The following is a 22,828-nucleotide window of genomic DNA, read 5'->3' on the forward strand; positions in this document are numbered from 1 at the left end:
TGGTTTCACTGGAGGTTTTTATTTGAAGCTTTGCAAAGTTCTTTCTATTAAAAAAAATAGTTGAAGAAAGTGAAGGAGTAAAGTAATTTAAATGCAAAGTGCTGTGTCGTCTCTTAAAGTAAACAATTAAATTGTGGAGCTGAGAAATCTTTGGAAGAACACCTCTGAGTTGTATCTGCAGTTTTGTTTTTTAACTTGTCTGATTACAGTATATCCTTTACCACTCATCAGTCTTGGTGAATCAACATTTTGAATTAAATGTCAAATGAATCAAACTTCCCTCTTTAACTTCCAATCATTCCTTTGGTATTGTGGTATGGCATTTGTTGCACCATAGGGAAGGCTGAATTGAGCTTTCTGTTTAAAGCTGAAGCTTCTTGAAGACTGTCTCTCCCTGCACCTCCCAATGATTTTAGAATAGTTTGGAAATTGCACAGGGGGTACCTGTGTGAGGAGTTTCCAAAATATGAGCACACATATTGCATAGTTTCAGTTTATATGCTTGTCACAACTTCTTTTCTACGCCACAAGGGGGAAATGTGGCAAGGCTGTTACCAGCAGACTTTCTTCTAAACTAAGTAAAAATTACAAAATTGATTATTTCAAACATTAATCTTAAATTGTTATAAATGTATAGTGCTGGTGCAAACCTGTAGGTTGGAGGCACATTTGAACATAACCGAAAATGTTCAGCCACTTTCAAATATGTTTGCGATTTGTTTGGTTAAAATGATTTTGTTGCAGAGTTTCTCAGATCTGCCTCTTTTGCAATATTGTTTTGGGAGTGTGTAGTAGTGCTTTGTTTTAGACAAATATACACAGAGGTAGAGAGCAGGAAGGAGAATGTATGGAGCTTAAGCAGATAAGATAGTTACTGGATTGTGTGGAGTGGCAGCCCCTAGCTGTATAGATCTGTGACTATAGTGGCTTGCTAAGCTTCCCCTCTTCCTAGGAAGCGTTTGGAAGAATCTCCCTTGATGACACGAGCACAGCGAGAAACTCAGCTGAAGGACAAGCTTCAGCGCTATCCAAAGGTAATGTTTTGTTTTGGGTCTTTCACAAAGTGGGGAATAGAAAGGTAGTTAGTGGATGGTAAATTCTCATGTACCGACTTCAGGTTACTGACATCATCGAACCATATTCTGTTACATTCTGGGACAACCAAATGAATGGCAAGCTGGTTATAGCGTTGCCCCTTGCAGGATTCTTATACCTGAAGGTTTGATGGGAATCCTGCCTCTTCTGCTCCCCTGGTTCTTTGCCCCATTTCTTTCCTATAATTTGAGATCAGTAGCTCTCTTGGAACAGTGGTAGAGCCCAGAATGAAGCTATAATAGTACTTAGCATTTATATACTGCGTTAAGCGTGCCGAAAGTTTGCTAAGGTGTCATAATCAGTATTTCCATATTGCAGAAGGTAGCCGGGGTGGGGGTGGGGGCTGAGTCTGAAAGAGAACGTCTTGCCTAAGGTCACCAAGTGAGTTAATATCAGAGGTAAGATCTGAAATTGGAGCATCCTGATTCCTAACTCAGTCTTAGCTAGCGTGCTACCCCAGCTATCCATTGTTGTTCCTGACAACTTCTTGTTGGTGTGGTGTGGTGTAGTGGTTAAGAGTGGTAGACTTGTAATCTGGGGAACCGGGTTCGTGTCTCCACTCCTCCACATGCAGCTGCTGGGTGACCTTGGGCTAGTCACACTTCTCTGAAGTCTCTCAGCCCCACTTACCTCACAGAGTGTTTGTTGTGGGGGAGGAAGGGAAAGGAGAATGTTAGCCGCTTTGAGACTCCTTCGGGTAGTGAAAAGCAGGATATCAAATCCAAACTCTTCTTCTTCTTCTTCTTCTTCTTCTTCTTCTTCTTCTTCTTCTTCTTCTTTCTAAAATAGCCCTTTCAAGTATCTTGAATGCCTCACATATAGTTTCAACCAGTCACAGTTGCTCGTTCATGAAAAGGCATCAGTTTCTCAGAATGTGCTAGTCTTGCCCAAAGGCAGAGGAGGTTTGACCATGGTTTAGGTTTACTTGAGTAGGCTCCTGCTCTTTGTTTTCAACTAGGTGGTACTGAGAGTTTACTTCCCAGATCGTCACATTCTGCAGGGCTTCTTCCATCCCAGTGAAACAGGTAAGAGTGTATCTCCCTCTCAGCTTCTGCCTCATCCCCAAGTAAGGTGCAGTGAAATGGAGCAAGGTTCCTTGCTCCCAGGCTAAGGTTTGTGACTTGAGATAGTTACCGGTACACTGCAATGTCTCTTGTTGTTTTGTTTGGGTGGTGCTTTAAAAGCTTGAAACCCAAGCACTGTGATCTGAATGAAGGAGGGCTGAGATTTGTGCTCTAAAGAGGACAAATCTTCCAGGCCACTTACCGCTGCATTAGTCATGCCCAGATGAGGCCATTGAACAACAGGGTGTTGGTCTAGTGTAGTTTCAACCAGAGCCCAAAAAAGGAGCTGGAAACACTGAAGAGAAGTTGAATCAACCACTCTTCTTAAATGTGCCAGGGGCCAAAAGCAAAGCCAGGCTTCCTGCACCTCTAAATAGCAAAAGGCTAGAACTTCCTGCGGCATGGCAGGGCACACACCCAACTAGGCTTTCTGCCTTGCATCTGTCCCCATCTACGGAACTAGATGTCCGTTCCTCCTCATGAATTTCTGCTCCTTCTTTGGCCTTAGGCTTGTGAGAGGGAACTCTAAAGTGACAGTTCATTTGCGCAGGCCTGTCTAAAGTAAGATCCAGAATCTTCTTCCTTGCTGGCGTGAGATGTGTGCATTCCTAGGATCCTGAGTAGGGGCAGGCAGAACATACCAGATAGGAGGCGCCATCATGGAGGGGGTTGACAAATTATCAAGGAACAATTACTGCCCTACTAGGGCGGTTCATTAAAAAAACTTTTTTTTAAAAAAAAATGCCTGCTCCAAAGGTCTTTTCTTACTAGGGATTCTATAGCTATATATGAAATTTCATGCATATCAGTTAATATCTTGACCCTCCTCCACGAAAATAGCTGTTTACTTTGCCGTTTTCCTATGTTGTGAAGGCTGAAATTTCAATTCAGTGGAGCAGGGTCAAGATATTAACTGATATGCATGAAATTTCAGATACTACAGGTTCCACATAATATCTGTACTGCATTGTTTGCTGTGACAGCACCTGCACTTTGGAACTCCCCGCCTATTGCAACAAAGCACGTGCCTTTGCTAGACTCTTTCCGGGCACCTGCTAAAAGCATTCTTCTTTAGGCAAGCATACCTAGATGCTTAGGAAGTTGAAGTAATTTTAATCTTAATATTTTAGCTTTTGTATGTTTTAAAGTAGGATTGTTAATTTTTTTTAAATTTTACTGCTGTGGTGGTGTTGTTGTTGTTTTTTTTTTGGTAAACCATTTTGCAGGTTTTTAAAAAATAAAATTTATTAAATAAATAAACAATAAATATAAATAAAAGAACACAAGCCAAAACACAATCCATCCTGTAGATCAGTGTTTTTCAACCACTGTTCCGCGGCACACTAGTGTGCCGTGAGATGTTGCCTGGTGTGCCGTGGGAAAAATTTGTTTATTTGATTCCTATTCAAGAGAATTACTTTATATATAGTCAATATAGGCACAGAGTTAATTTTTTTAACATTTTCTAATGGTGGTGTGCCTCGTGATTTTTTTCATGAAACAAGTGTGCCTTTGCCCAAAAAAGGTTGAAAAACACTGCTGTAGATTTAAGTATCTGTCCATAGTCACCTACTTGTTATCAGAAGCCCAGAATCCACATTCCTTTGTAAGAAAATATAAAATAACGTAAAACCATTTTTGCAGGCAAAAAAACCCAAACCCAATGTGGGGGATGATGACAAGAAATTTTTCGCACTGGGTACCACCTGACCTTCCTACACCTCTGATAGGGGGTGTTAAACAATGCTATATAGATAGCTGGCTGGTTTGGCTGCTGTAAACACTTAAACACTACCATTGTTGCCTGCACCTTTTGAGGGAAGTGTTTTGAATATTGAAGGGGGGGGAGAGGGAGAGGGAGAAGGCAGGTAGGACCATGGATAACTACTGTTTGTGTTGCTCATTCTTTTGCTTTGTGTTGAATGTGGTTTTTTGCTTCGTTTAGAAGCAGCCATGTTCCTTGCTATGACATCTATCTTTCAGTATAGCAAAGCCTGGGAAAAGATTGTTTGTGAGGGTCTCCGGTAGCAAAACTGAACACCACTTCAGTTATTCCTTTCAGGGAAGCAAACCCTTTTGAATTGCTCACTGGTGGCAGAGGGGTTTTTTGCTGGCAGTTAATATAAGATGGAAGATTTATAAGGAAAGTTTCTTCATTTATTCCTGGGCAGAAGAATTGGAACATACTATTGAGACTTTGCATTGGGGAAACCAAGCCAGATCTTCATTAGGATGATAATTCCGCCCCCGCCCCCATCATTGAAGGATGCTGAAGTCTTAGTGTTGGGGTGTTCATAGTGTAGGGAGGAGACTTCCAACTATAGAGGCAGAATGTGCAGTGATGAAGCTTGAAAGCATAGACAGATGTTACAATGTGCTAACTTCTTCCTTTTGGTGAACCTAAAATAGGTGCTGACCGATCAAGACATCTCCTCTTGCTTTGTCCTCTCCAAGCGTCTTTAAGGCAGTGACTACATTGGTTTTCTTTTCTAAGCACTGCAGCAAAGGAGATGTGGTCAGTGCTGTAAAGAGAATGCTGCTCACAATATATCTTTTGATCCACACACCCGTTTTCATGCTTTATTTGACAGTTGGTGCTCTGAGGAACTTTGTGAAAAGCCAGCTTGCAGATCCAGAGATATCGTTCTATCTATGTAAGTTCAGATTTATGTTTTATAACTTTTTAATGCCAGTTCTCCAGGCCTACTGTCACCATCTGGGTCTTTTAATTTTAATTGCCACAGCTAGTGAGCTATGACTGTACCTCTGTCTCTCTTCCCCTCCCTATTCCCTCTCATTCCCCAACCCTTTGCTAAATGAGCTTTATATATTTTTTCTTGTTCTCTTTTCCTAATGAGAACTTTGTGTTTTACCTTAGTTACTACACCTCCCAGATCCGTCTTGAATGATGACAGTTTGACCCTCTTCCAGGTAATGGCTGTATGCCTCTTCCTGTTTGGTTTGTTTTTCTTATCACCGAAATGCCCTCTACTCTGATTTTGCTTTTAAGAGCCTGAATAATTGCCTCCTGTGGGTCTCTATTAAGCCAAAGGTAGGTGAAAATCTGCAGTTGGAGTCTAAAGTGCTTCCCTTTGCTTGTGCACCTGGCATGTTTTGAGGGCTTCCCATTGTTGAGCATAAGTGCTTCTGGCAAGGCCATTTTTGCAAATAAGCCCCACTGGGTGGAATTCAACTGAGTGAAGCAAATAAGCCCCACTGGGTGGAATTCAACTGAGTTGTTACATGCACAGAATGAGGTCAGCTTGACAATGGGACTTCCCTCCCTTATATTCATATCCCCTAAATCTACTCTGAAGGGTTGGGGGAACCCACAGAACAGGTTTGGGGGGCATGGAGGGGAGGGAAAGTCTTGTTGCACAAATGGACTTCATTTCCCCCCCCCACACACACACATACACCCTATTTAGCACTACATTGAATTCCGCCCACTGTGCTTACTGGGGCTTTCTCTGGAGTTAGTATGCATATAAGCGCAGCTTAAAATTGAATTATTTAGCATTGAAGCAAGCCAGCTGAAATAAAAGGAGAAGGGAGAAGGGGCTACACATGCCCACAGTGTTCACTGGTGTTCTTGTGGGAAGATTCCAAAAGGCCATTGCATCCAAAATTAAAACGTTTCCTCGTTGTCTCGTAACACTGACCATACGGAGCACTTTGATTGCAGAAGCTGGGAGGTGATGCTGATGAATTGGGCTGTTTCCTTCCAGCTATACAAGTTTAAGGATTCGTGAAAGTGGGGTTTCCCCTCCCTGACTGTTGTGTGTACCTCCTGATAGATGTGGGAATTGTTGTGGCATTGCGATCACCATGCTCCAAATTCTTGGGTAACTGGAAATGTTGCTTATATGAACTGAATTCCTGGAGGCTTTTCCAAATTGGACAACATTTTCCAATGCTTCACTTTAAAAGGGTGCTCGAGTATTGTGATATGGATCCCCTTTTCAGAAGGTATGGGTCGTTGGAAAGGGGAACGTGAACTCCTCATAATGCCTGCATCCCAGGTGTGTGCATCTTAAGGAAAGGTGTATGGTTTGCATGCAAAAGGTCCTGGGTTCAATCCCCAGGCAGGGCTGGGAAAGACCACTGTCTGATACGCTGGAGAGCCCTGCCGGTCAGTGTAGACAATATTGAGCTAGGTGGGCCAATGGTCTTCACAGTCGAAGGCAACTCCCTGTGTTCCCATGTCTCTGTGACTTGGATCTTGACTCTTGATACCAGTCACTTCTTTCTGTTCACGCAGTGCAAGAAGCTTGTGTTAATTATCAATGTTGAGGATCACTGGAGCGACCTTCCTCCACTTCCCCCTTCTAGGGGAGGTAATTTTGCAAGTTCTCTGAAGTTCCTCCCTCTTACGGGTCTGTGCAACCCGGTTCTGTTTTGCCCCTGCCCCCCCTTTCTTTTGATCTCCTTGCCTCCGGGCCCCAGATGAGAGTACGCACTTGCCAAGCGAACAGTCTGTCTCTGTTTTGGAAGGCCTGAAAATGTGTGCTCTTGATTTTTAGCAAGGCTTACTGTGACGGAGATGAAGAACTCCTTGCACAAAAGGCTTTTTGCCTGAACCGAGCTGCGGAGCTCTGGTTTGTTTTGCTAAACGCCGAGTGGAACTGAAAGGGCCTAGCCAACAAACCTCCCCGACTGTAGCTTTCCTGCCCAAAGAAAAGCGAGGCAGGACCAAAACTGTCACTCGCAGGGTATGATATACCAAGGGTCATTTGGAGGTTGACAGGTCATACAGAGTGTAACAGGAATCGGTTTGCGTAGTGTATGTCAGAGCCTCTCAGGCGGCATATTGAATTAGGAAAGGATTAGAGCTCTTCTGAAGTTGTTTATAATGGAGCTTTCCAAATTCCATGACTTCCTGGCCAGGCCATGTGGACGAGACACCAGTGCAGCTGCTGTCAGAGCACTGAATGTGTAAGGAGCCAATACCGATGGCTACCTACGTTCAAGCTCAAGACCTGTCCCCTTTCTGACACACAGTGCCTCACAACTCCTTGCCAAGAAGCTTAGGTTACCCCCCAAAACATGTCTGTCTCTGTATGGTTTACTAATAGTGTTTTTGTTTGTTGCCACAATGCTTACATTGGCCTCGGCCTCCTTGACCCCTGGGAATGTGTCGGGCCCACGCACTTTTACAGCATGGGTGTGCTTTTATTGTTCATGGCTGGTGACTCCATAGCCTGGGCATGATGTAGTGGTTAGTTGTGTTTTCTGCCGTCTTGAGGCCCCTTCAGTTTGCTTAATCAAAGTGTGTGCACAAAGTACATTTTAACTTTCATGAGATACTTCTGCAAATCCCTTTCCAATGCCAGTAGCACTATCCTCTGCCTGCATTTAACAGATCGGGGAGGGAGGGTATCTGTGCAACTGTTGGCCTCCTTTTAAAGGCCAGATGTGGCTAGATGTGTTCTCTAGAACAGGGGGGCATTTAGCCTTTAGAGTTTGTTTGTTTTTTAAGTGTTAATGAAAAAAAAATCATCAAATGGTAGGGCGTTGCTGTGGGGGAAGTGGTACTCTTGGGTTTCACTTATTTTGTTTCATTTCTGCCTAGTTTTCCACTCTGTAAAGAAACAAAAACAAAAACAAACTTGTGTGTTCCAGCCCTGGAATTTATAGAGAAGGTACATGCATAACCTCCATATTAATTTTTTTTAAAATAAAAAAGATGGAAAATATTTACAAAACTGGACTGAGCTGGAAGAGGTGTTTTGCCTGTGACTAGTTAGGTCACCAAAATATCAAGCAGGTGCCTGTAACACTTGTGGAAGTATATTCCACACAGCAGTGATCACACCGTCTGAAGGAAGTAGTCATATTTTCTGAGGTATGCTTTATTTGTCCAAAGAAGCATGCAACTAGTTCCGTGACCCCAACGAAGCTCCAGAGTTGTTTTCCTCAAACTGCAGGCATCCCCCTGCCCCACTGCCACAGTTCCATGGGTGCCATGCGCCAAGCTGCTTTCGAAAAACTGACAGGGATTTTAAATTCAGATGTTTGAAGGGAAACCCTTAAGAATTCAAAGAGGTTAGCAGAAACCTCTTGTCTGAGCTTGAAGTAGCTCTTTGGATTCTTGGCCAACAGAAGTTTGACCTTGGATTGGGGGCAGAGGCAGAGACATAATGTCTGTGCACAGTAAATGAGAAGCAAACACATATTTATTGTCCAGTGGTGCAGAATAACCCTGAGAGCCATTTAGCACCTGAGCCTGGCCTCTGCTCAGATGTGCTTGCAGCCCTTCAATGCTGGAACAGAAAAGCTCTGTGCCTTTTCTTTCTGAGTCACAATGTCATATCGGTGGGGAGCAGCCAGTTCAGTGCCTTTCCTTCTTCTTCTTCTTCTTCTCCCCCCCCCCTTCAAAGCCACTGAAGATATTTTAATTAATAGCAGAAGTGCCAGTGGAAAGGTCCCTTGTGCCTTTGAACTGGGCGACTTTCCCACTCGTTGGGAAAGCAGCTCCTCCCATCTTCCCTTGTTTTGTGCCATCTTGCCCACAGCTGCCACCCAACACGATCTCCGATTCCCACATGCTTGTTGTGGTCGGAAGATAGGAAAATAAGAGAAGTTTTCCTTGGAGTTCTGAGAAGTCTTAGGAGGGAAAGGTCACACTGGGAGTCTGATTAAACTAGTGATTAAAACCTGTATCTGGAAATGGAAGTTTTAACTATACATTTTGGCCCTCTTTAGCCCAGCCTATAGGCCAAACCAAGCCTGCAAAGCAATTGTAACTTGACCTATCACATTTTAATCAAGGTGGGGTATAAAACCTTTGTCCTCTTGAGAAAACAATCAAATTAAAAAAGTAATGCAATGTGGGTGGGGGGAGACACACAGACATGGGGTTGCAGGGGAGTCACTCCTCATTGTAATGTTACTACTCATCTCTGGGTCTTACCTACAGTGCACTGGCTGTGATTGAGTTTTGTGTGTGTCAGGCTCTTCTAGGTATCTTGAACATGCAGAGTACTCATCCCACCCAAACTCCCAAGTTGGCTTTGTCCTTGAACTTTGCTTTCCAACATAGATTTTTGCATCACCACCACCACCATCACATATCTGAATACTTTTTTGCTTTTAGCTTCCTCTTTACCTAGGATGCTTTTCTTCACCTCTCTTTTTTGTGCATTTTCTGAATATATTAACCAACATCTGCAAGGGAAGGTTTAGTACCTTCTCACTCCTTGATCCAGCTATGGCAGTTTTCTGGTCTATATACCCAATTTTGACTATGACTTTTTAGCATTCTAATATGCAGTTTTATTGTTCCACATAAAGTAGGGTTTTTGTGTTTTGTGTAAGCAGGCAGGAGGTTTGAATGATACTACAAGCGTGATCCCAGACAAATGGATATAGGATTTGAGTCTTAGGCAGCAATCCTAACCCCATTTACCTGAGAGTAATCTTCACTGAATTCAATGGGACTTACTTCTTAGGTTAGTATTACTACCTTAAACTCCCTAGCTAACTGGTTTCCTTGGTATTGCCACCTATAAGGTCTCTGAGCAAATATTCCTGTTTTCATAAAGAGAGTTAGCAAAAGGTTAATGGAGAGAAGTTCAGACAATAATTGCTGCAGCGACCATATAAGGACATCTGAAAATAATTCAACACAGATAGAATATCACAAACATTATTACTGTCAAAAATGGTCTTGTTCATAGTGATCTTCCTTTGATGGTCCATTTAAAGTCTCTGCTATCTGAACACTTCATTCACAATCGGGAGTCAGGTCTCCAGTTCCTGAGAAGAAGAAGAAGAAGAAGAAGAAGAGTTTGGATTTGATATCCCGCTTTTCACTACCCGAAGGAGTCTCAAAGCGGTTAACATTCTCCTTTCCCTTCCTCCCCCACAACAAACACTCTGTGAGGTGAGTGGGGCTGAGAGACTTCAAAGAAGTGTGACTAGCCCAAGGTCACCCAGCAGCTTCATGTGGAGGAGAGGAGACGCGAACCTGGTTCCCCAGATTACAAGTCTACCGCTCTTCACCACTACACCACACTGGCTAAAGCATCCATGACAGATGGCCGTCCAAACTCCGCTTGAAAACTTCCAATGGCTGCGAGTACATTACTTTCCAAGGGAGTCCATCCCACTGTTGAACAGCTTTTACCTCCAGAAAGTTAATCCTGATTATGATTAGTTTGCAGTTTTACACACACACACATTATCTATCATCTTTGTGACCCTTTTTTCAGTATTGCCCTCTTTCACAATAATGAGTTTTGGACTGAATGTGTTTCAATGTTGTCTAGCATAACTGCAAAGCTTTCCCAGGTTGCTCACTATTTATTTTCAGCTGCTTCACAGTTCATAAGTGCTTCAGTGAAGCATTTTCATTCACCCATTCCAGAATGCCTTGCATCAGCTTCCTCCTCTACTGGTGGCCCCTGAGACCTTTTCCAGCACCTGTTCTGTGAAGCCTCTTGCAGATGACAAGCTCCGTCTGTTTCAGCAGCACCTGCAAACTAGCTGGCCCTCTACATTCCCATTGCCTTCAGATGACTAAGGCAACCACATTTAATTTTATCTGCTAGAGAGCAGTGATTGCTCTCAAAGAGATGCGAGTTGAGGGTTGGCAGCACAATGTGTGAGCATCTGTAGGGGTTTCCCCCCCCCCACTGCCCATGCAAAGTCTGTTAGTTCCAAACCTTCAAACCTACTTTCAGGTCAGCCCTCTAAAGTATTCAAGCTTTTTACCTGGCAAAATAAGTTGGAGGTTAGGGAGCTGGCCAGGATGTTTTGATAAACCTTCCTTTCTATGTTTGTTTTTTTTTAAAGTATTTTGGACATCTTCATTTCCAAAACAACAGGAATGATTCTGTTCAAAACTTCGCTTTTCTTGGAAATTTCTGTACCAAATGTGACTGTTAGAAAAAGCTGGGAGAATGTGAAAGCAGCCCAGGCTAGGCAGCTTGAACATAAATGATGGCGGCCACTCTTCAGAATTTAAGTGATTTTAATAGCTAGCTTTTGAGGTTCAGGCTTTTTTCTTCCCAAACCTCCAGATTTGTAAGGAGAGTGGTGAATAGCAGTGAATTTGATCATGTATCCAGTGCTCTAGTAAAATATATAACTGGTGTTTGCACAGAAAGCTCTGTAGTTTTCAGCACTATTCAGTTTTGTCAGTTCTCCTGGTTGCTAGGTGGGCAAGTCCTGGTATATAGAATTGTCAGAGGTTTAATGTGATTTACAGGGAAGTGATAGTAGGTATGAGTTGGGAAGGTTCAGGGGTAGTAGTAACCTGTGTAAATGAGACCTGGATAAAGACCACCTTACCTCCAAATCTGAGTGTGGTGGGAGTATATCAGCAGGGTGTTTAATTAGATTAATGAATCTGCTTCGACAACAAATGGCTGGACCTGTGTGCCTTAGTGCTGTAGAGCCCAAACAGTGTGAAGTTAGAGGCTAATAAACAGTACTTGAGCAGAGTTAATGGCAGGTTTTCTAGCTCATGTTTCATTTGAGTACAAGGGTGGGCGGTTGGTCTTTTCTGGTCCCAGTAGGTTCTCCTACTGTGTGCGATCAACATACGGAAAGGAGCGGAATGACCAGCAAGAAATATCCTAGCCTGCCGATGCAAAGTACAGCAATCTGCTCATGGATGTACTTGTAACGGACTCCTGCCTGCAAGCAGATCTACTCCTAAGCACCCCAGCCTTCCCTTTTCAAATAGTTGGCTGGAATGTTTACCCTCCAGTGGAATTACTCGTGAATAAGAACCCTGCATAGTAAACACTGACAAACCTGTGTGTGGACATAGCTGAAGTACTGAAAAATGCAGTGCTTTAAATGCAAATGCCAATGCTGTCTAGAGTATTAGGACTGCACCCAAATACTCCTTAAAAGGTGAGTAAGCCCCACTCAGGATGACTGCACTGACTGTTCCTAGGGTGTTCCCTAGGAAAATATCTGATGCACATGCAATGCAGCCTAGCATCTTGCAGTAGAGCTTAGTAATGAACGTGTGCACTGTTCAGGTGCATCAAAAAAGGAGCAAGCAAGCAGCTTATTCCTTATTCTCTTCCCTTTTTTGAGTTGAGGGAGATTGAAATCACGTTGCTATAACTTCCTAGGTTTCCTCTCCCTTTTCCTAGTTTAGATTGGCTGATTCTAGATGACATTTTGCTCCCTATCACCAGTATAAACATGCATTCATCCGTTCGTTCTTTTCCCCTTTTTGCCTTGAGTCAGTGTATGCTCCATGCTGTAATGGCTTCTGCTTGGATAGCCTTTCTCTGCCACCGGAGATCTGAAAGCTTGGCAGAGGCTGAAGGGGGCTTTCTTTTCTGGAGAGAAATGGGTGCGGAAGCTGCTCCAGCTTTCATGTCCCTGGCAACTCTGTTATTGTTGGATGCCCTTTTTATAGGCTGCTGGTCCTAATCGGGCTGTTTTGCATAAGCCCCTGTGTTCCTGCGAAGGAGGTGTGTGTGTGTGTGTGTGTTATTGGACCTGTCTCAGCACTAGCGTTAGGGGCAGTACTGAGGTGGGGAACCCTGCTGTTTGCCTTCTCCAGCATTATTTGCTGAGCGGCAAACTCACGGGCAGAGGAGTGGATATGTATTGTGCAGACTCCTGCTTTTGAGTCTGCATGTGACTAATGTGGGAGCTGGAACAGAGACTTCTCTTATTTTTGTATAAAAAAAATATATGTTGGTTTTGTGTACACATGGAGATGGAAGCAACCGCTAAGAAACACCAACCTTGTTCAGTGGGATGGGCTTAATCGTTTCCGTATTTAATATAGACTAAACCACTCTATAATATTTGAAATAGTCTTCTAAGAGACTTGTAAATTAATTTAACATGGATTAACTGACAAAAAGAAGCTAATTAGACTCACGGAAACGCCAGACAAAGGCCTGCTGGAACAAGTGGGTTATAGCTAGTATGATGAATCTTCAGAAAATGTCTGGGCTTGAATCATCAGATCTCTGTGCTCTTGAGATCTCTGCACTTTCAAGCTGTGTTGTCAGGACATCAGAAGAGGCTAGACCAGGAGTGGGGAACCTCTGACCCTCGCAACTCCCATCAGCACTAGCCAGCATGGTCAAAGATTATGGGAGTTGTAATTCAATAACAAGGGGCTGCAGGTGCCAACATCGACTCTAGAGCATCGAACCTTAACTTACAGTGGAGAGGAGAAGGACTGTCTCAGTCGATATTACAGTGCAGAAACCCAGGCCAGGCATCGGGCTCAGGAGACCCGTACATACACGGTCTCTGTTGTTTCAACAACGGAATATATTGTTTGGCGGCTGGTCCTGAGAATCTTAGCTTTTGCTGCAGAACTTCACGGTTTCAGTGGAGAAAAACCTAAACTACAGAAAAGCAGGGAAGGTCTGGAAAGGATTCCAGTGGCTGATGTGTCCTCATTTTCCCCCCAAGTTGGAGAAGGCTGCTTTAAATGTCATTTAATGGTGTGTGGTTCAATGTAGCCTAGATTTGCCACTGTTCCATGAACTCTTTTCTACCACTAAAGTCTTGCCAGCAAAAGTAGCAACCTTGCAAAAGGGTGCTGACAAGCTTTGGTTGCATTTGTCTGAACAAAGGAGATTCATCTTGATTCCCAGGGATGACTTCTGAAAGTTATTACATGACGTTTCTTTTATGCTGAGGACAGAGAGATCAGAAAGTGAGCGGCCCAGCCAGGACATCTACATCATTCTTTCAGACTCTTTCAAACTGATAAGGCCTGTGGTTCCATAGCTATTTGTGACCTCCTGAGAGAACTCAAAATGCTCAATGTTAACAGCACCTTCTTACTTTTGTGTGTGTGAGAACATCCAAAGAGAGCAATCCCAATTGCATCCAGAGTGGCAAGTAGGGGAATAACTACATCGGGACATTTTCATAGCATCTCCTCTCTCTGAATTTGGTGGAATTGGCACCAGTTTTGGTGCATAGCCCACTCGCCTTGTATGAATTCCTAGGAGAAGGAAAGTTTTATGTTCTCTTTCTGCCAGACTCAGCAAGGAAGTTGCTGGGGAGGCAGAGGATGAAACAAGTCAAGTGGGGAGGAGAGTGTGCAAGGGAGTGGGTAGCAGAGATGGGATGTAGAGAAACCTGCAGTGGTACAGAAACGAGGGTGCTATGGGGTGCAAAGGCAGGGAAAGGAACACAGAATACTGCCTTATACAGAGTCAGACTATTGTAGTAGTTCTCTGAGGTTTCAGACAGTCTTTCTCAGCCCTACCTGGAGATACCGGGGATTGAAACCGGAACTTTTCACATGGAAAGTATGTGCTGTTCCCTTTCCCATACTGGTTAGCAGTGGCTGCACATAGACCCAAGGCGGGAGAGAAAGCAAGCTGTAAGATGGAGAGGGATGCAAGGAGATTTCTGGAGGGGGGAAACAGAAAAAGGAAATAGCAGATAAGAGTATGGACCAGTGGCACAGAAGACGGAGAAAAGGAGGCCTAACAGGGATGCAGAGAGGAGGGAACATGCTGTTGGCCACACAGAGAAAAGAGGTGTTAACAGGACATTGTTTTTAAAAAGCACCGAGCAATAAAATAAATTGGAATAAAATGTTGTTCCTTTGCAAGCCTAACAGAGTAGCCCTGCTAAGTTAATACAACTATAAAAGTGTCCCTTAGTATATGAGTTGTGCACCCTTGAAACGGACCGATCAATAATACATGCTTTCAGCTTTGCAATCAGCAGTCATTGAGTAAGAACAGTCACTTACTTTTTTTTCTAACCGAGATTTTGCTACCTTTCCAATTATCCTGATGTGTTCTGTCCTCAAAGTTTGTGTATTAAGTTGCTATAAGAAGTCTTAACATTTTGTCTGCTTTTTTCTGTTCAGACCTTTGGGACCAATAGAGCCATTGCTATCTAACAAGGTTTCTTGTCTGAAGATGCAACAAGCTATTCCAGGAATCCCATTATTTGAAACACAGGCAGTGATAAGGGTCACCAGACCCTGAGTCCCTTCTGATAGCTTTTGTTTCTAGAAAGTCTTGGGGTGTTGAGTTCTTCCTCTACCCCCACCCCGGGAAGGCTTGGCTCACTGTGATGGGCTGAAATAATATAGATACCTTAGATGGTTACCCTAGCAGGGGCCTCAGTTTTGAAAGGGTTCTGTGAACAAGTGCTGGAATTACAAGGCTATGGCTGATGCTTATTTTCCTTACAAGGTTGAAAAGGCATCTAGAGCTACTATTGTTAAACCCGATGGCCACCAGAAAGGGGAAGAGACTTCAACTGTGGGATCAAAGCCAGGAAAACAAATGTTGTCAACTTGTCTGCTTAAGAGAAAAGGGGTTGCATCTGAGGAGAGCGTCCTGCAATGTGTGCCTATTTACTGGAGGGCGAATGTGCAGACTGGCAGCAACATGGAGTTTTTGGAACCCATAAAGACTTCAAGGCATTGCTTTGATATTTTGTTATTGCTGTTTGTGCTGGCTGCATTATCCCCATGTCCCATGAATTATTTTAAAGTGTTCTCGAGGGCAGAACTGATCAACTGCAGGCTTCTCTCCTGAGTACTCCAGCCAAGGGGTCCCTGAAGCTCCAGCTGTGTGTGCGCTTTTTCTTAGCTAGTTGGACTTTCCCCCTCCCCACTCTACCCCAAGGAACACACACTGGCATGACTCAGTCCTGGGGCTTAGGAAAGGCCAGTTCACAGATCTCTGCTTGTGCTGGGAAGCAGTGAAGAGAGGTAAGCATCCCAGAGTCTGGGAAAGGCAGCAGACAACTGTGGTTCCATCTTCAAAGGAGCTGAAGAGGCCCCACATGCTTCCATCTAAATATTTATTCCCCCCCCTCCAATGTATCTTAACATTTCTCCAAGTGTTGAATCAAGCTATTCTTGGCTTTGTCAACAAGAGGAAAAATACAAACGAGCTAAGGATCTTTTCTCATTGCTGTTCTACTTTCATATTCTTTGATGCGGTTTTGGGTGCTCACATCTTTGAGTCAGTGAATTTGATGCTGGCAAAGCCTATGAAGGCTGAGAATCCTCCAGTAGACTTAGATGCAGGTAGGTAGCCGTGCTGGTCTGCCGTAATCGAAACAAAATTTAAAAAGTCCTTCCAGTAGCACCTTAGAGACCAACTAAGTTTGTTATTGGTATGAGGTTCCGTGTGCATGCACACTTCTTCAGATACACACAGACTTGTTATACAGAGACAAATTTGGCAATTGAGTTTCTTGACGCACAAGGTACCTTTTGAAGAATGAACCTTCATTTCTGTGCTTCAGCTGGAATGGGACACCATGGTTTCCCATTGTGCCTGGACAAAGCCTGTGTAAGCAATGAGGGAGCAAAAACAGCAAGTACAGTGAATACTGCACCTTTCCAGTTTGTATGTAAAGTCTTAGCCTGTTTACTGTCCCTCTGTGTTGCTCTTAGCAGAGAATATATGTCACTAAACATGTTAGTTTCTGTTATGACTGTCTGTCCTGGGTGGTCCCATGTGCCCAAACAGCACCAGATATGTTCAGTACTAATACTACTAGTACTCCATGGTCAGAACTTGCCTTACTTTGGCTTTGGAGTATCTTAAGGAGACTTTCTCCACTTACTTTTCCCTTGTGTAAAAGTTCCCCTTTCAGACCATATCTCATAAAAGGCAAAAAGACTTAAGCCTCTGCTTTCCAGCTGCCTCAGGCTCACTCACTGTTTGATCATGGTCTCCTCTGCTTTGGAAAGCTTTTTTCTTGGGTATTAAATGAGACAAGGCCATTTAGGCAATGTCCCTTCGATTGCGGTGGTTCTCATGTTTGTTTCCTTTCTGGAGATGCTCTTTGCTGCTTGTCAGGGAAGCTTTTGATCTGCTAGCTTCCCCGTTGAATTTTCCAAGTGCTGATTTCTGTGTATCGTGTGTGTGTGTGTGTGTGTGTGTGTGTGTGTGTTTGCCAGGGGGGGGGCGTGTTGTGAGGTATTTCATGCTGGTAGCTTGGATTTCTGCATTCATGTGCATGTCCCCTTTGAAGCCCTCATTTATTTATTAATCTTTAAACATCAAACTAACAGTGGACCTGTGGCACTCTAATCATTTCAGCTCATGTAACGGAAAGAATGCTTCCTCTTTTGGCAGCTGCAAGTCCCTGTCCCCTGTTTCCAACTCCCCACCCCACACCCCATACCCCTCCAAACAAAAAGGGGGGGGGAGAAGAAAAGAGGAAGACAACAGCCTCTTCCTGATCTCAAGGTCTCTGAACGAACTTGGCAAACTAAGTAGCAGTGCAGTGAATTGCATCCTTTTGCAGCAGACTTTTGTTGAAGGAGTGTGTGTGTGTGTGTCCCTCAGTTGTTAGGGAGGAGGATTTATAAAAGAAAGGGTGTTGAAATATTCGGGGGGGGGGGTGTACAGGCTTTCCGCTTAAAACATATACTGTAATGTAAAGATCCAGGGAGAAATAGGTTGCTTCAAGTAATTGCCTGTTTAGCACACTGACAAATATCATTGTGACCAATGTGCTTATAGGACTTTGTTCAAGGCTTCTCCGGCGTGTCATGGGCTCCCCATTTGCCTCCCACACTCCCAGCTGCACTTTTTCAGTGGCTTCTCATTTGAACCTATGACGTGCGACTTCAGGTGCCTGTTTGGGTTGTTGCTCACCTGATACTCACCTCACTCCAGTTCATCTAGCATTAGAGTCTATGTAGCAAAGTTTGGACCACTCAGAACACGCTAAAAGTGCCAAATGATTGGTCTTATTTTTATCCCCACTTAATATAGGCAGTAAGGCTCTTGAAATAGGGGCAGAGAGTAACAGCCTTTCTAAATTAGAATGGTGGGGGAGAATAATGTGGTGTGTACTCCAGGACTGGTGAGGAAACTTCCAGTGCCTTAAAACTTTGAACACACTTTTATTTCCCTTTAAAAAGAAGGCAGCTCTTAAAATTATTGTGTTGGAGGCCTCTTTCGTTGGTGACTGAGAAGTGAGAAGGCTCAGACTGCTGCTACCATCAAACAAGAGAGTGTTTCCGAGCTGTGAGATTCTACTTTGCAAATGCAGCCCTGATTCATTTATATTAACTCTAGAAATACTTTTCTAGTTTCTAGGGTAGCTAGTGTTTGGCTTGGGTTTTGCCATTTTTTTTTAATCCACAAGTTTCTTTTTTTTTAGACTTGAGATGCCATAAAGAAACAAGACTCTCATCTTTTGATTTCATAGCTTATGAGCGTTTCTCTCTCTGGGGAGGGATTCAGCATCACACTAAGGCAATTCGGCTTGCTACATGAACCAGTCCCCCATTTCTTCTGCCTGCATTCTGTTTGGGGGTTCTTTTGAGTAGTTATGCATAGACTTACACTGTCATCAGCAGTTTCTCAAACTTTGATATCTGGTGAATAGTTCTCCTGCAGCCCCTTCACCCCACATTAAAATCGGAGGCATTGTACTTCAGCATTTTGCAGAGCACTGTAGGAGCACCTTTCCTTGAAAGATAGCCCAGACCAGGTGTGGCCAAACTTGGGCCTCCAGCTGTTTTGGGACTACAGTTCCCATCACCCCTGACCACTGGTCCTGTTAGCTAGGGATGATGGGAGTTGTAGTCCCTGAAACAGCTGGAGGGCCAAGTTTGGCCATGCCTGGCCCAGACAATATTACCTCCCATTATCCCTCCCCTTAGCCTTGTGTCAGTCAGGGCCTAGGATTCAGACCATGCTTTATGGGCAGTGGTGAGCTTTCTGGGATTGTCCTGCATCTGTCAGCTCAGAAACACGGTAGTTAACCTTTTCAAGGCACTCTTGAGCTCTCTTGCAGCATACTCTACTTTAACAGCAATTGGTGAAGACCTCTTGAGCTCTTCATAAGAGGAGAAAATGTGTATTGGCATTTTTAACTTTAAAAAAGGTAAAGGACCCCTGGATGGTTAAGTCCAGTCAAAGGCGACTATGTCGGTTGCAACGCTCATCTCTCTTTCAGGCCAAGGGAGCCAGCGTTTGTCCACAGACAGCTTTCCAGGTCATGTGGCCAGCATGACTAAACCGCTTCTGGTGCAACGGAACACCATGACGAAAACCAGAGCACACGGAAATGCCGTTTACCTTCCCGCTGCAGTGGTCCCTATTTATCAACTTGCACTGGCATGCTTTCAAACTGCTAGGTTGGCAGGAGCTGGGACAGAGCGACGGGAGCATACCCCGTCACGCAGATTCAAACCGCTGACCTTCTGATCGGCAAGCTGAAGAGGCTCAGTGGTTTAGAGTCCACAGCGCCACCCGCTTTACATGTACCTTGAGCTAGTTTAAATGAACTGTCTAGTCACCTAAATCCTGTATTTCATGCAGAGATGTCTTTGTTAACGTTTTAACGTGCTGACTAATTCCATGTCCCGTTTGTAAGCTTTCTGAAACATCTGGCTAGCTGCTGTTGGATATAGAAGTAGATGGACGCCCAGTCTGATCCCGCAAGGCACTTCCTAAGTTCTTTTGTTGTTAATGTGTTGATACCTCCAGGCCAAAGCTGAGATGCTGTGATAGCACAGATCTGTCACAGTCTCCCCTTTTAACCAAGACTATCAATATCAACTTTTTAGAGCATCCATTTTTGCATCTTTTTACTTATGCCTCTATACTTTACCAACTTAATTTGGTAATCTGCTTTCATTTGTGTATGAAGACAGAGATGAATGCTGCAAAAGGACCCTGCAATATTCCACCAAATTACAAATAGTCGTATATGTTTATATAAAGCTTGGCAGGTTCATCTGAGAAAGAATGGTACAAATGAGGTTGGACTGCACTCTACTGGACTAGCCTTGGCTCGAGTGTCAAATAACACAAGTTCCTATATTAGGCACCATCTGTTCTTTCTAAAATCCAGCTTTTGGAAGGCCTGATGCTACTCGTCCTCTAACTTGGGTTTTGATTTTGGAGTGTTCTACTCTTTTATGCGTTCCAGAGGCTTTTTCGGCTATTAATTGAGAATATGACCAAAATGAGAATGTGATCTTCAGAAGATCTGGAGCATTCCTGAACCTAATGCGTTATCCCGGAAAAGAGGAAGGAGCAGGGCCAATCATTCAAAAGCCAAAGGTATCCATAGCCCAGAGGCAGCACTGAGTGACTCATTCCTTGGAAGCAGTTGCTGCCAGCGGCAAAATCGGAAGTGGCCTCTAGTCTTCTGTTTTCATTTAATATTCTGTCCCATGGCAGAAAAAATGAAAATGGCATGGAGATGCCATCAGATGGTGTTATCCCATAGTAGTGAAGTGATAGGAATGTGCAAGAGTTCAGTGGCAAGGTGGATTTAGAGAAGGAAAGCAGAGGTGGAATGAAGTTGTTTTCCCTATAAATCTTTTTAATGTGTTCAAAAGCTACCCTGAAAGTCCATGGTGATCATTTTGCTGATTTTTGTGCATTGCAGGCGAAAGGATTTAATCGGTCATATTGAGAGAATATTCTTTTCCTTTCCTTCACCCATGGAATGTGTTGTGTCTTTGGGATTCCCATGTAATTTATACAACAGACAGAGGAAAGCAGACAAATGACACACAAATGAGCCTTAAAAGTAAAGGAGGGAGCTGTGGATAAGCCCCTTTGAGGGGAGGTTTTTATTGGCCAAACTCTAGGAAGGAAAAAAGGTGGGCAAGGGATGCAGAGCTGGGAGGGGGAGAGGGGAAAAAAAACGAGTCTGGAGGAGGTGGCTGAATGTTGTGTGCTTACGAGCTGCTGTCTCATTCCTTTAAGTCTCTTCCAATTAAAAGAGCTTTGGACTGATGTCTTGCCAGTGGTGGGAATTGGTTGGGAGAGGAGGAGCTCAGAAGTTAAAGTGGGACTTATTTGTCAACCTCTGAGTAAAAATAGGGTAGAGGCTCTTATCGGGGCATGCTGTGTCTGTGTGTGTGTGTGTGTGTGTGTGTGTGTGTGTGTGTATTGCAGCATTTGTGCCGCGTGTGTCTCTCATTCTTGAACTGTGTTCCTCTGCGTTCTCTGTCTCCCTTCTTTCTTTGTGCCTCACTCACAGGCCCTGCCATGAATTTTCTCTGACCCCTTGGGGCCATTCCCACATGAAGCTTTGATGTGTGTGCCCAGAGCTTGATTGACAAGGAAGTTTTAGTGGCAGCAACTGGAGAATCGAAGAGAAAAGGGCAGGGCTTTGAACTAAAGGGCTTTGAGCTCTGAGATGCTGTGCTTAGTTATCTCCTTCAGAATGTTAATTATTCATCATGATAATTGGGCAGGAGAGGGGAAAAAGAGAGGGGAGGTTATTAAAAAATTCCAACACTAACACGCTACAAAAACCTCATTTTCCAACGTTGTGACTGGCGTGAAAAGGATAGTGTGTATGTGAAGAGGTTTGGGGAGGGGGGTCTTCTTTTTTCTTCTTTTTTTTAATCCATTCCCTAAATAGTAGGATCCCTTCAGATGAAGGCAGCGGGGACATCAAAGCTTTTGTAAGAGTTTTCTTGGGGGTTTCTTAACTGTGTCTGGTACTTTTTAATTAAAAAGTTTACGGAGAGCCGTCTTTGTGACTGGCTTCTGGTGGAGCTGGCAACCCCGGGTCCCGCTGCTTGAGAAAGAAAATGTTTTTAAGGGGCCTAATAAATATTGTTTCCTACTGCTAGGATGTCAGGTTGGCACTGTGAAAGACCTCGTCGCTAGAAAGGAGGTGAACCTTGGTGCTGAGGAGGGCAGGGAGTGTGGGCTTTTCCTGGGAGCTAGACGTTGTCGGCCACTTTGAGTGCCCATGCCCACATCCGCCCCTCAAGTGCTCATTCCAAGTCTATGGCAAATGGGTCAGTAAGAGACATTCTGCGGTCACTGTTATGCAGGCTTATTCTTAGTATCCTGACGTTGTTTCACATCAGTCGCTTCAAATAATTGAAGCAACATGGTTTCTGTGGCAAGTGAATATAGACCACCCTGTCCTCTTTTGTTCCAATACATAGCTTTCGGACCCAAATCAGAGGTTCTCCATCAAGAACGCTGATAATGGAATGATATGTTTGGTGGGAAGTATAAGATTTCCAGACTTACGATGCTGGGAATTTTTGCCTCAGTGTGCATCACCTTTATAGGTGTTTACATGGAACAGGATTTGCCATGTTGTTGCTCCTTCAGTTTGGAAAGATCCTTGTGGAGCTTGAGTTCTCACCATCCTAAATAACTTAAGAACTCTCAGGTATGTTCCAGTGACCCAGTGACCAGTGACCCAGTGATCCAGACCCAGTGAGCTAAGTGTTTCTAATTTGTCAGTAAGTCCTAGAATGTCATAATCTTCCCCCCTTCATGACTTAGTTCTTCAAATGCCCTCATTTCCAGGAAAGTGGTTTATTAGCAGATATCCAGTATTATTTTTTGCAGATGCAAAAAAACTCATCCAGCTTTGCTGCAATCTCCCTTTTAGCATCCTTTCTTTCCTTTGTCATCTAATGGTCCAACTGCCTCCATGTCCTGCTTCTGACATAAATTTTGTATTGTTTGTCTTAATACTTTCAGAACATGTTCCTCACTCCCTCTCCCCACCGCAAAAGCATTGCTAGGCACTTAAAAGACTTGGGGTACTTGTCCATGACACCTGCTTGTCCTAATTTATATTTATAGATGTCTCTGGGTGAATTAAGATGGTATCTCTAGAGCAAGGGGTGGCAGGGGGGTCTCACAAGCACTGCTTTGCATGGCACCCAGCTGCCCTCTAAGCAAACTAATGTTACCTTTCAACTTCCTTTTAAATAGATATAGATAGATACG

At 43.8% G+C, this 22,828-nt stretch overlaps 1 protein-coding gene across 1 annotated transcript in view; it reads left to right on the top strand.

The window, feature by feature from the left end:
- The window catches only part of ASPSCR1 (ASPSCR1 tether for SLC2A4, UBX domain containing), a 63,732-nt gene that overhangs the window by 37,350 nt on the left and 3,554 nt on the right, over positions 1-22,828 (top strand). Inside the window, exons 9-12 of the mRNA XM_033139108.1 lie at positions 953-1,034; positions 2,054-2,120; positions 4,751-4,813; positions 5,038-5,090. Coding sequence (XP_032994999.1) covers positions 953-1,034; positions 2,054-2,120; positions 4,751-4,813; positions 5,038-5,090 — 265 coding nt within the window. The remainder of the gene's footprint in view (positions 1-952; positions 1,035-2,053; positions 2,121-4,750; positions 4,814-5,037; positions 5,091-22,828) is intronic.

Source organism: Lacerta agilis, chromosome 2 (genome assembly GCF_009819535.1).
Source record: "Lacerta agilis isolate rLacAgi1 chromosome 2, rLacAgi1.pri, whole genome shotgun sequence".
Taxonomy (NCBI): Eukaryota; Metazoa; Chordata; class Lepidosauria; order Squamata; family Lacertidae; genus Lacerta; species Lacerta agilis.